The sequence below is a fragment of the Dermacentor silvarum genome, chromosome 2, assembly GCF_013339745.2.
Source record: "Dermacentor silvarum isolate Dsil-2018 chromosome 2, BIME_Dsil_1.4, whole genome shotgun sequence".
In the NCBI taxonomy this organism is placed as follows: Eukaryota; Metazoa; Arthropoda; class Arachnida; order Ixodida; family Ixodidae; genus Dermacentor; species Dermacentor silvarum.
This window is the reverse complement of record NC_051155.1, coordinates 48,567,627-48,581,879: the sequence shown is the minus strand read 5'-3', so window position 1 is coordinate 48,581,879 and position 14,253 is coordinate 48,567,627. Positions and strand designations below refer to the sequence as shown.

The window sequence follows — 14,253 nt, the reverse complement described above, 5'->3', positions numbered from 1 at the left end:
ACATAATGCCTAATGCATTTCTCTCGCATTTACCAATAAAGTGCTACTGAATTTTTGCTCCCCTCCTCACTTTCCTCTACTCTCTTTGCCACCAACACACTCCAACTGGCTTAGTTAGCCATGAACGATGCCCACTACACTGTACAAGCCCAAACAGGGTACTGCTTTGCTTGGACACAGAACGGTAGCAACAGCTCTGCAGTGGGTGGGAGCAGCCTCCGAATGTCAGAAAGCTTGTGTGGAAAGGTCACTGAAAAGCAACGACCATATGCATCTATGTGGCAAGAAAAGCTTGGGTACATCCAAAAATGAAAACCAAACTATTTCAGTGTTAACCTTGAGACCAAATGAGATAAGTACTGGTACCTCAAATACAGCGTCATTTATTTGAAAATATTTGCGTGTTTTCGCCATTTCATTGCACACACACACACACACACACACAAAAAAAAAATAGTTTTCAAACTTGCTGCCACGAAGCGGCAGTCAGGTATTCCCTGTCAGTCCCTACGTGGGAGACGCCCGCTACGCGCGTCCTGCAGGACCTAAATAAAGTTTTTACAGTCCAGTCAAACTTGCTAGCCTGAGTATTTAACAATGCAAAACAGCATCAGCTTGCTTATCAAGAAATGACTCTCGTCCTAAACAGGAGCTGCCAGAATCGATTAAACAATGGGGAAATAGTGGGTTAACTTCTAAGTGGCATTGCCTTTAGTTTTAGCACATCTACATCTTCTCGTTTACCAAGCCCTTCTTTACAGTAACATTTAAAAAAGTTTCCACTACAGCAGTTTGCCAATCCAGCGTAACTTAGGAAGCACAGTAGGGGGCTATGGCATGCATTTAAAAAAAAGTTTCATCCAAGTATATTGAGGCAACCACTTGCATGAATCCCAAAAGTGAGAAGAATTTACTGCTTGAAAGGCATCCGGCATTTGCTGCCTTTACTAGCTGCATTTTTACCCATAACAGCATGCTTGGTAAATGTAATATTGGGTGAGTACCATGGCCTGGAGGCTCCCAACAAAGGTCTGCACATTTATGGGAAATTGATCCACAATGAACATACCTAATTATATCTGCTACTCGTTTTCAATTCAGCCAAGCAAAACAGTGCTCAGAAATCTTATAGTACAAGTGAAAACTGCCAGATGCAGAGCAGTTTTCCAAGAGTCTGAGCTCAGCTATAAGCTTGAGAAGAAATTATAGATGCACTCATACCTGCAGCAAACTCGACATTTTGTTCACAAATTGCTCTGAGAATTCAGTCTGCATCGACAGAGCACGTCAGCCGACATACCTTGTATCAACTGTAAACTTTGGTATGTATGGGACAGAACGGTGGATGGCTCCAGATTATACTTTTGACCACCTGGGTTATTAGCAAGCTCACAGACCTCAGTACTATGGTAGTTTTGCTTTCAAGCACAATCAAAACAGAGAATTAAACTGGCAATGTTATGCTTCGTGCAAAACACCAAAGCTACTCTGCCATGGCCAGCAGGTTGCAAGTAACTGAAAATACCTATTTCAGTTGCAGTACCTAGCAGAAGCAGTGCACCAATTAACTGCACATTGAAAGTGACACAAGGTCACTAAGGTTTCTTGGTGCACACTCGTCTGCAGTTCTTGCGGCAAAGGCACTTTGGTGAAGTACTGGATGCCTGCTGGCCACGTGAAGCGATCAGATAGAAAACTGCCATTCATAATGTAGCAACATTTTCCATTTTCCATATCAATAATGGCATTGCATCATCCTGTTACAAATCTCGGCGGCATGATCAAGCAGCACGCCGAGTCAGCAAATGAAAAGGCAAGCACAGCAGCGTAGCCGACGATGACGTCACGAATGGTAAGAGCAAGTGGACTGCGCTTCGTCTTATCTCAGGAACATCTCTCCCCTCCTCGACTCTTTCGAAGTCAGACAAGCGCTGCGGGTCAGCAGCCCGCCGTAAGACAAGAGAAGCAGGAAGGATGCGACACTTCGCGTCAGCTAGGCACGCGAGGCGCGCCAACGAGCCTCAATTAAACGGGCTGATAGGGGCAGAAAAACAAGAAAATAAAAGAAAACGTAGGGAGGCGATAGCGAAACTTTGCGCGGTTCCGAAAGCGGCTGCTTGCTGTTCGTTGACGCACCAGTATCAGGTTTCGGCGGCTGATAGCGCAGCTCGCGCTTAGTTCTGCCTTTTTTATCCTTCCATCCGTGGCGAAGCCATCCAAATGAGGCACGGATTCGCGACAAAGGAAAAGAGGGCGACTCGAGCACGCGCGTCGAGGAAAAGGCGCACCGCCTGCACCGCTGCGGGACCGCGCGGCTTCAGCGACAACACGAAGGGCGGCGCAGCCGTGAAAAAGAAAAAAGAAAGAAAACGACCACGCCAAGGCGCTCGCACAGGTAGCTACTGCGCCGCCTCGCGCTACGCCCTCACGGCAACGTCTTTCGTGAACGGGCAGCAAGGCCACTCATGCCAATACGCCTCATCGGCGCAGAAGGGCCGCCGAAATCGACAGCAAGTGCGCGCCTTCCGTTTCATTTCGCCAGAGCACGCTCCGCGCCCCGCACCGAACAGGGGCGGCTGGCGACGCACGCCGCTTTGTGTAGACAAACAGCTGTTGACAAAAAGGAAGCACGGCGCAGTCGTTCACCGCGTCACCGAAGGCCGAATCGCGACTTAGCTGCGCCGGCAGCGCCGATTTCGAGGTCGAAAACGCGAGCGGCCGACGGGAAATTAGCGTCCGCGGCGACGCGGAGCTTCGGCGAAACGCGAAGTGGCTGCGGGAAGATCGCAGTCGACAAAATCGCGGTCGTCGGATCAATCCGCGAGCCGCGTCCTTGTTGCAGACGCATGGGGCTGTGCGCATAGAGGAAGAGCGTAAAATAAAGGAAGAAAAAGCGAGCCCGAACACGATACTCGGGCGCATTTCATCCGAATCTTGTGACACCAATACGGAAATGACACTGCTACAGGAAACGGCCTTTCCGGTCTCGATCTGGTTAGTGCGACAACCGTATCACGTATACTCAAGCAGCAGCAGCGCGCACATTCTGGGACACTGCAATTTGTGTGGAGGTTGCAGCGGCAACAAACATTAAAGCCTTTGACAGATTCGTTACGTGCACGGAAATCGGTTCGACTGTTTTGAAAGAAAGCTCGCCTGTCCACACGTTGAGTTTTCCTTGGACTAGAAAAGTTACTCAACTGTTTACTGCATCGTGAAAGCTCGTGACAGGTTGCCTGCTGTATTCACAAATTCTCTTACCTGAAGTTTCCACGATGAGGAGCACGCAAAGACATGAAATTGTAATGATACCCATTGATGAGAATAAAACAGTACACACTCGCGACGCCATCTTCGAAAGTTCACTCGAGCACTGCCTGAGTGTAGCGCAGGGTAGCGTCAAATGCGACGACCAAGCGCAAGGATGAGCTTTGGCTGCGATCCGCGAGATGGCTGCTGCGTGCCAACTTCGTGTTTATGGCAATGAAATTACGCTTTACGAGCGACTTCTAGCTTTGGCCTCTCCGGCATGGCTTAGTAGCTCCAGTGTGGCTTTGCACTTTGTAGGTCTAGGGGAGCTAGGCTACGGAGCATAGCCTTCGAGACTTTTGACACCCAGCGCACGTTAATCTTGAAGCTAGTGCAAAGAGCTGAGTGTCGCCACTCAATAATGACGGGAACATAGACTATAAACTTAGTATACTACTCTAGAGGAAAAGCTGGGCGAAAAAAGTGGGGACTGCATAGGCGCGGCCATGATGCCACGCCTAATTTTTGTAGCACTAAAAATATTCAAAATATTATGCAAAATGAAGCACTTACACGTAGCACGTAAGCACGGACAACATTTGAAGTTTATTCGGTATATTTTTCAGAACGATCGGATGGCTATTTAGAAAACTTTTATGTAAAAATTACGGCGTCTAAAAGGCTGTGTCTGCAGGCGCCTTAACTAAATGGCGCTACCATGCTGACGGAGGCTCGGGATGAGGTAGATGAGGTAATCTAGTAACGTTGCTCGGGATCGCACAAAAAGTTTCACACTATAAAACCTAGAGGGAAATGTGGCGCTGCTGCGCCGTGGTATGTAGAGTTACTGTATATGCTACCTTTGGTAGCATATACAGTAACTCTAGTGGTATGCAAGGGAATGCCGGTATATTGTGGATTCGGATTGGCATCGTTCTTGAAGAGCCAGACGCCTTGAAGACGCGCCTGGCTAGCAGCTACAGTGTACTAGAAGGGGGCAGTGGGCTTACTCTCCGGCGGAGGCTATGCGATGCGGCGGCTCCACGAATGTCGCAACACGGCCGCCTGGATCGGCGCGCGCGGCGGGGTTGCTACGGCCGTCCCATTCGACGCGCGCCCCATTGAAAACATGTAATTGAGGAAGTTGCCCCGCGCGCCGTGAGGCGGCGCTGTGCTCCCACCCCTCTGCTAGGTGACTATTTGTCGCCGCCCCGTTCCAAAGGGGATGCCAATAAATCATCATCATCATCATCATCTGCTGACGGCGTCGCGGCCGTGGAGATGCTTGGAGAGATGCGCATTTGACATCGTGCACGTGGTGAAGATAGGTTGATTGACAGTTGCAAGAAACTGCACGAGAATCAAGGCACGTGGTGATAGATTCTTAGGCCGGCTTTACACAGCGAGGGTGTTTCTTTGTAGCATAATCATGCAGCTAACGCTTAGGCAGGGTGTTCACGCGACTTCGTGTCTCAAGGCGCATTGCATTGCATGCGCCTTGAGACGTATTCTGGCGAGTGAGTTGCCGCTGTGCCGAAGCGCTTCCCCTGACCACGCTCGTCATTCTTTTCTTGCGCTCGCTGTTCCCTTCAAAAGAAACGTATTTCATCATCGTGGTCACTGTATGGCTACGTTCTCGGGTCGAGCGCTGTGTTCACATAAGTCTTCATATACAGAAATCATGCTGGTAACAATAATTTTGCAGTACATTTTCTCCAGCCTGATGTACCGGCCGAATTAACTATTCGGGGCCCTTGCATGCGCGTCGCATTTACATTGTGAAGTTCCCACGATACATCAGTGGTGCTGAAGCGGCTTTCGTTCAAGCCTCGAACTACTATATGTTACTTGGAAATGTTGCTGCTGAAGGCCCTGTGTAACTAGCATATATGCTTTCATATGCATTTCACATTGTTGTACCACATTGAATTGAAGCAAGTGATTTGTTTTTATAATCTCGCCTGAAATTCTGCGTGTAATTTACTGTATTTTTCAAAAACATGCCGTACTGCTGCGTGTCGTGCTGCAAGTCGAGCACCAAGAAAAAGCTTGGTCTAAGTTTTCACGCATTTCCAGTGGAGGAAACTGGAGCAGTGGAGCTTTAATTTGTCCTCACTTAGAGAGCTGCCCTCTTTTTGCTTGCCAGGCAAACGAAAAGCATGCATCAGCGATTTCTTCATGTTTTGCAAGCAAATTTATAAAGCCCCTACTCTCAAATATTGGCGGAGTCGTTACGGACACAGCGGCTTACCGCAAAAAAACTAATGAGTAAGCCACTGAGCCGAAAAGTTCTCCGCGTTTGAAGGAGTACTGCGAGTGCACAAGCGCTGTGTGTTTGCTATCGTAAATAAATTGTAGGTATTGTGAATGTGTTATGCTGGTAATTTCGCAATGAATACAAACATGGCATTCAATTATTTACTGATGGCTCAGAAAGTTGCTGAAAAATGTCTGTCCGTGGCTGTCGACTCAGGTAAGCAGCTTGATACTTCGTGCAGGAAGACGCGCGATGAGTTCGCTTATTTAACACGCTTATTTAACACAATAAACAGCGCATTCGCATGTACAGATGCAAGACTGCCGCGACTTCAGCTCTCCATTTAAAAGCACCGAGTCATATCTCTTGCTTTCCAAGGCGTATTTTGACAGTCAATTGGTCAAGCTGGGGAAAATGCAAGTCATAAACAAAAGTTTGCGGGCTGCGGATTCGCGCAAAAAAAAAAAAAAAAAAAAAATCGTGGTTGCCTCGTCAGTCAGCTGGCATTCCTTCAAGCAGATAGAGCTCGAATACCTTCTCTCGCGTGCAGGCTTTCCATTGCCATGCTGCGCTCGAGGGCGCGGAAATAATTTTCCCGCAAAACTTTGGCTTACGAGTGTACGCGTTTCGGACAGCATCATCCTGACAGAGGCTGGACTGCAAAGAAGAAAAAAAATAGCGTCAAGTGACATCGGTGCTTTTGTGTGCCTTTTTGGTCGGCACAACTTCTCGCGGTTTCTTATAAAGCGATATTTTCATTATAGCGCGAATTATAGCGCAAATCGTCTCGCGCGCAGCCGTAGCAAGGGAGTTGAGGGGTGGGAGGCGCGCGCCGCGGTGCGGCGAAAGCAGCCGCCACGCCCCTTTCCGCAATTACACCCTCTCCGTCCGAATGGGACGGCCGGAGCAACCCCGCCGCGCGCGCCGATCCAGGCGGCCGTGGTCGCAAACATGAGCTTCCCCGATAGCCCGAGCGGCGGCGCTGGCGTCGGTTTCAATGGAACGTGGGTGCGACGGCGCACCTGCCCAGTGCCCGCCCAGTGCCCGATCGTATTAGTTGGAGTTGCTGAGCTGCGTTGTTTTTTCTGTGGACGTCGTCGCGTGGGGTTTTTTTTTTTTTTTTCCTTCAGTGTTTTTTTCGCACATAGCCTGCAAGAGATTAGTATGCCTTGCAGTAACTGAGCCATGCCGCGGCATCGACAAAACCACTGTTACGCGCCTGGGTGCCAAACAGGCTATGTTTATGTGAAGGATGGGCCGAAGTTGTCCTTGTTTGGCGTCCCGAAGGATAAAGATAGGCGGAAAGAGTGGGAAAAGAACCTCCATAGAACCTCCACTGGACGAAACGTGCGCAGTATGCGAGCTCCATTTCGAGCCACGTTTTGTGCTCAACTCGAACGCAGTTCCTGATCACTGTGAATTGTTTTTCTTTTTATGGTCTAGTTAGGTCAGTTAGCGAAGGAAACTGCGAGGAAGGTACACTGGCCTCCTTACTGGAAGTTGACTCTCTCGAAGCATCAGGTGACAGAAATGAGTGCAGTCAAACTGCTGCTAGCGCTACTGCCACAGAAGCCACACAAACGTGGTACCCCAGCATTGCATTGCATGGGCCTGCGGGTTTCAAACGACCATAACCAGCTCGTGGCCAGAAGCGACTCGAGGCTCACTTACCACATTGCGGACTATGTTGCGCGGAAGTGTATCGTCAATTCCAGCACAAAATGCCAATAATGCATAAAGATGCTCACCATGACGCCACCAGGCGAACGTTTTCAACTTGCCCTGCTAACAAACTTCTGTGACCGAGGAGGCCTCCTTTATCCCTCCAGTCAGCTGTACGGCTTTGTGAAAATTCTAGAGGATCTTTTCACAGAATGCTTCTCTCAGAGTGAGCTACACTCTGCCAGCGTTATGGATATGCTGGAAGTTGTTAAGAGTAAGCTTTAATTCCCTCGAAGTTGGCTGCAATGTGCACGCTCTTAGCCTCACAGCTAAAATAATTAGCTTTTACATTGTCACACGTCTGCATTTTTACGTGAAAGGAATTAACTGTGGCAAGGCAGGAAAGCGGCAGAGGGCCAAGCAGCTGAAGTTGAGCCGTTGTACTTGTACAATGGCTCGCTGTACTTCTCGCAAACAAAAGCTTTGTGTCAGCAACAGGCCTGTTAACTTCATTTTGCTTACCCTTATATAACTGTACATAAGCATAGGCCGGAGCCTTTGTCAAGTGAACTAGTTTTCACTTTTTGTTCAGGCCTCCCTCCATTCCTTTTTGGAAAAAACAAACCTGATTTAACAAATGTGTGCCGGCGTAATAATGGTTAATAATAAACGCAGAAGGCTACTGTGAAGCATGGAACAACTAAAGTGGAACAATGAAATATTTAAGTCACATATACATATTCATTTTGGCTAAGCAAAGACACAAACCTGGTCAGCACGCCTGTTTTTTTTTTTTTTTTTTTTTTTTTTTTTTTTTTTTTTTTTGAGCCCAGCTGGAAAGTATGCACGCGCTGTTTTCTGTCTGACAAAATTTTACGTTAGGTCGACACGGCATGAAACCGTTTTCAATTTTTTTTTACGATTGCCCGATAATTCGGAAAATTCGAAGGCCCCTTCCGCTTAAGCAACTCATCGTAAGGATCGTAACAGCGCAAACAAGACACGGACAAAAGGAAGGAAAAAAAAAAAACGACAACACGGCGCTGACTCTCAACTGATATTTTATTGATCATTTATTATTTTACGATCCTTACGATGAATCCCAACCAACTGGCCCAACTTGCCGTCTGGTTGCTTAAGCAACATCCGTCAGCGACGACCTTTTTGCACAAAAGGTCTATAGTTAGGACAGGCAGCAAATTGACCAAGAGTTGCCGTCTTGCGACTCGTCCTTCGCTCCTCGAACAGGCCGGACGTGTTTCGAGCGAGCTCCTCAACACCGACCCACCACCAAGGCCAGGAGCAGGGAAAGCAGCGTCCGTCTCGGCTCCCTTTTTTCCTCGACCTGGCGGCCGGCCAATGACTCCGAGTTCGTCGCCGTTTTTACGAGACGTTCACCCCTCCACGCTAGCCTAGCTCTCCGGCATGAACGGAGGATCGGAGCGAGACGCAGCTGGCGTCGGCGGCGCGCATAGCTGGCGTGAGCTGCACACCAACATCGCCCGTCGTCATCAACAACTCTCGCCACCTACCATATCAGCATCATCACCGCCGCATCCATCCAAGAAATCACCGAAACCTCCACCATTGCCTGCCAACGACTACAAAATCATTGTCAGGATCCGGGGCGGTCTCGACTGCAGCAAAATTCACTCCTGCGTCCTACGCCAGATCATCCTCAAGGCGGCCGGCCTACCAATCAACGAGCACACTGCTCAAGACCAACTTCGCGTCAACGAAATCAGCAATACTATCCTAGTGAGCACTCCGAATATGGACCGGGCCGACTCCTACAATACCATCCGCACCCTCAACTTCAACGGAACCACCTACGAGGTGGCCACCCACGTAGCTGACCCCTCGGACACCTGTCGCGGCGTCATCCTCCTACCCATCGACTCACCCGAGCAAGCCATCCTCCCCACCCTCATCAGCTACAATCCTGACCTCACAGTAGGATCCGCCAGGCGATTGGGCAACACCGAGTCCATCCTGATTACCTTCCAAGGGAAGCGCGTCCCCTACTACATCAACTACGAGGGTTGTGCCCTCCGCTGTATCCCTTACCGGCAGAAGATCGAGGCTTGCACTCGCTGCCGCAAAGTCGGCCATCGCCAGGACGTGTGCCCGTTCTCCACAGACACACGCTGCCCGAATTGTGGAACTCTCGACCCCTCCATGGACCACGACTGCAAACCGGTGTGCATCGTCTGTAACGGTGCTCCTGCTCCTCGCCATCTCAGCCCTCCAATCTCGAAACATCTCTCCTTCGAGAGAACGCCACTCTCAAGGAGGAGATTCGCCAGCTAAAACTGTCGCTTCAGTCCACCCAGCCACCCTCCCCCTCCCCCTCCCAACCTTATAGTCTCCCATCATCGCAACCTCTCACACCATCACTCCCATCACCTACCCCTACGTCTAACGACCCACCCTCTCCCATGGATGTTGCTCCTGAATCTCAGCCACCTACGACACCCTCTCCCCCCAACAAACGCAAAACCCCCGATACGCCGCGCACGGAAGATCGCCTAGACGATACCCTCCTTGGGTTTAACGATAGAATAACCACTCTTGAATCCAAAGCCCACCAACTACAACAAGACTTCATGGCCTTCCAACAAAGCTGCACCGCGCAATTTGTCGCCCTTAATGACAAACTAGACCGCTTCCTTGAGTCCGTCATGGCACAACTAGCCACTCTCACCCAAGCCATCACTCCACCCCCAACCAACTCCCCACCCGCACTCCCGAGTGATGGCGAGTAGTCCTGCCCGCTCCGAACTCGTAGTCTGGCAATGGAACTGCAGGGGGTTTGGCCGTAAGAAAGCCAGCTTTCAGCAGTACATTGCCAGCTGCAACAATCCACCTGCCGTCATCGCCTTACAGGAAACCCATGGAACCGTGCAATTCCCTAGTTACAATATCATGCAAGCAAAATGCAACACCAAACCTAATACAGCCGTACTCATACTTAAACATCTGACCGCCACCCACTCTAAATTCGAAGACGTTGACATAGAGCACGACTTTATCGAAATTCTTCCTCGCAAAATTCGCACTCCGGCGTTATACATTTTGAACGTTTACAGTCGCCCTAAAGACAAACATCACAAATTCGACAAACTATTCGCTCATGCCCTCTCCGCTGCCGGTAAACACCCCCTCCTAATTCTAGGAGACTTTAATGCCCCTAACCAATTATGGGGTCATTCCAGCAGTACACCCAAGGGCAGAGCCCTCTGGGCACACATACAAAATCACCGCCTTACACTCCATAACGACACTGACATACCCACACGACTTGGTAACAGCGTTTCCAGGGATACTTCCCCCGACCTAACACTCACACACAGAATCCAGCACGCCAACTGGACTAACTTACAAATCAACCTCGGCAGCGATCATTACATCATCCAAACAACCTTACTGTTCCGCCACAAAGTCCTCGCACCAAAGCCCCTCAATCTCACTAAATGGGACCAGTTCCGCGATGCAAGGCAAATGTCCGCCCCTGCCGACATTGCCGACATCACGGAATGGGTCCAACAACTCCACGCCGATACACAGGCACACACCACAACCCTCCCTCTTGACACACCGCTCCCCACAGTCGATGCCAGGCTCCTACACATGTGGGAAGCCAAGGCATCTCTCCTGAAACGCTGGAAAAAGCGCCGCCACAATCGAAGGTTGAGACTTAGAATTGCTCAGCTCGATCTCCAAATTCAAACATATGCCACCCAGCTGACTAACCAACAGTGGGGCCAAATATGCGATAGCATGCACGGTCAGCTTGGTAGTAAGCGGACGTGGCAACTATTACGACACCTCATAGATCCCACCACCTCACGCACACAACACAACCATCATATAAGCAAACTCTTGCACGCTCACAAAGACAACTTAAAGGGACTCTTTGCTGAGCTTCGAGAAAAACACCTTCCCCCCGCACGTCGTTTCTCCATTCCCCACTACATCGGCATACCTAATCCGGACCTTGCTACACCGATCACAGAAGCCGAGGTGTGCCACGCGTTGGCTAACCTCCGCACGACCTCCGCTCCTGGCCCCGACCAGATAAATAACAAAATTCTCCGAAACCTGGACGACAATTCTGTCAAGGCACTCACAACATACTTCAACCACTGCTTCGACACTGGCACCCTTCCATCCTCGTGGAAGGATGCCAGAGTCATCTTTATTCCCAAACCCCACAAACCCGTAAACACGTCAAACCTCAGACCAATCTCACTCACCTCATGCATTGGCAAAACTTTCGAACACATTATCCTCAACCGCCTCAATAAATATATTGAGGACAACAACCTCTTCCCACCAGAGATGGTGGGATTCCGCCGCTCCCTGTCGTGCCAGGACGTTATGCTTCGCTTGAAGCACGACATATTGACACCCAACCCTACTCACGACACACAAGCAATTCTAGGTCTTGACCTTCATGGCGCTTTTAATAATGTGGATCATTGCGTCATACTTCGGGAGCTAAACCTTCTTGGGGTAGGCGAAAGGATCCACAATTACATTGCCGCATTCCTCTCCAACCGCACCGCGACAATATTTATTGGCGCGGAGCAATCCCCTACCTATCACCTTGGGAGCTTTGGCACGCCCCAGGGGTCCGTGCTATCTCCCCTGCTCTTCAATTTCGCCATGCTCCACCTTGCACGCTCCCTTAAGACCATCCCAGGGCTGAACTTCTCCCTATACGCGGACGACATCACCCTCTGGGTCACAGGTGGCTCAGACGGTGAGATTCAAGACGTACTGCAGGCCGCCGCCGATAAGGTGGAGGCCATAGCGGGACGCATGGGTCTCGTCTGTTCCCCCGAGAAATCTGAAATCCTTCTCCTTCCTGCCCACACCGGCAACCGTAGACACACTCCCGACATCCACATCCTCCTCGGCAACAAACATGTCCCCAGGGTAGACAAGCTCAGGGTTCTCGGTCTGCATATTCAGAGCAATCGACACAACACGCACACCCTCCAGACACTCCAATCCACCGTCGACAACACTCTCAGACTGCTCGGCCGCGTGTCCAACCGACACGGCGGTCTGCGGGAAAATGATCTTCTCCGACTAATACACGCCTTTGTCATCACAAAGGTAACTTACACACTCCCATACTTACACCTTCTCAGAAAGGAGGCTGACAAGGTCAACACCCTCCTTCGCAAAATCTATAAATTCGCCCTAGGCCTCCCACTACGCACGTCCACAGAACGGCTCATGCAGACCGGTACCTTCAACACACTCGACGAGCTCGTCGAAGCCCATCTCACCTCCCAACAAACCCGCCTTTCCAAATCGAAAACCGGACGACACATTCTCAACTCCTTAGGCATTTCTCCACCATCTCTCAGTCACCCCAAACACACCATTCCACACCACATACACGCGAATTTACACATTCCACCACTCCCTAAAAACATGCACCCTATACATCACATCCCACGCAGGAGGCAAAGGGCCAAGGCCCTACACAGAAAATTCTCCAATTCAACCGACGTGCTCTATGTCGACGCCGCCGAATATAGCACTGGCTCCAAATATGCCCTCTCAGTAATAAATTCGCACGGCCAGTTAGCTACGGCTGCCTCTGTCTATGCTTCTTCTCCGGAGGAGGCGGAGGAGGCGGCCATAGCCCTGGCTTTCGCTATTCCAAATTCCTCCGTCATTGTCAGCGACTCAAAAACAGCCATCAGCAATTTCGGAGCGGGCAGGGTGTCAAGACAAGCCCTTTCCCTAACCCTCTCTCACCCTCCCACACAAGACGTAGGCCTGATTTGGACCCCAGCACACGCGGGTCTCGCCGGCAACGAGGTGGCTCACGCCAGCGCCCGAGGATTAACGGACCGGGCGCGGGCATTAGGTGAGTCGCAAATCGTTGCTTTCGAGAGGCCGTTTTCCGCGAGAGATCGCCTTCTCACATTCCACGACATCTGTGCACATTATACACTCGATCGTCTCACATTTCCTCCCTTGGCACGTAATTCTCCACGTAAACGCGAGATCCTCTGGCGGCAGCTACAGACTCGCACGTTTCCCTCCCCTCGCTTTCTACACGTCATTCACCCTTCTCTCTACCCTTCCCCGGCCTGCCGCTTCTGCTCAGCGGCCAAGGCCAATCTCGACCACATAATGTGGGGATGCCCTCAACACTCATTACCCCCTCCCCTTAATAATTTAATTACTAGTGAGGAGCAGTGGGGGGCTGCCTTGCGCAGCTCCAGGCCCGACGTTCAGGAGGCCATCCTGGGGTGGGCTGAGAGGGTAGCGGAGGACTACCTCGAGTAGACCCCTTCCCCCCTCTACCCCGCTGCCCCTTTCCTTGTAAAAAGGATAAATAAAGTTGTTACTACTACTGCCGTCTTGCTTTTCCACAGGGTACTATTATGGCAAATATCATGTGGCCTAAACAAATATAGTGCTTGCTAAAGATATGTAAAGACTGTCAAGTATGCCAAAATTAAAAACAAATAAGAGTGTGAACTGCTTCGAACTGAAACCGACAGAAACGCAAGGAAAATCAAAGCTTCTGCAAGCAAAGCTTCCATTGAAGTTGCCAGTGGCGCCACCTCTTGGATGCGACGCTGACTGTGTCAGAGGAGCCGCTGAGTAAGCCCACTGCCCCCTTCTAGTACACTGTATAGCAGCGTTCCATGTGTCACAAGGATTAATTTCCTGCTAAAACAGGACGTAGAAAACTGCTTTAGCTTTATTATTACACAAAAACGTGTTTTGTTTAATTCTGAGGGCATACTATTGGATAAACAATTCTATGAAACGTAAAAAGTATCAGCTGGCTGCTAAAGTTGGAGGGCAGACGACAAGTTTCTCGCTCGCTTTGGAACAACTTGTCGTCTGTTCTTGCTTTTCTTCACTTGATGCTGCATTGTAGGTGAGTAAACTTTATTGAGAGATGTAATATGGGTCAATGAAAGCCTTTTATGTAAATTTATTTTAAGAACGCGTTATTTGTGTAGCCATATCCACGTTTTAGACGAAGCTTCGTACAACACCAGCCAACACAAGCCTCGCAGACACATATCCCGTCATTCCCATGA

The 14,253-nt window shown here is 50.0% G+C and overlaps 1 protein-coding gene across 1 annotated transcript in view; it reads right to left on the bottom strand.

The window, feature by feature from the left end:
* The window catches only part of LOC119441452 (plexin domain-containing protein 2), an 86,241-nt gene extending 82,837 nt beyond the window's left edge, over positions 1 to 3,404 (bottom strand). The window contains exon 1 of the mRNA XM_037706069.2: positions 3,262 to 3,404. Within this exon, the coding sequence (XP_037561997.1) occupies positions 3,262 to 3,352 (91 nt within the window). The 5' untranslated portion in view covers positions 3,353 to 3,404. The remainder of the gene's footprint in view (positions 1 to 3,261) is intronic.
* Between the last annotated feature and the right edge of the window lie 10,849 nt (positions 3,405 to 14,253).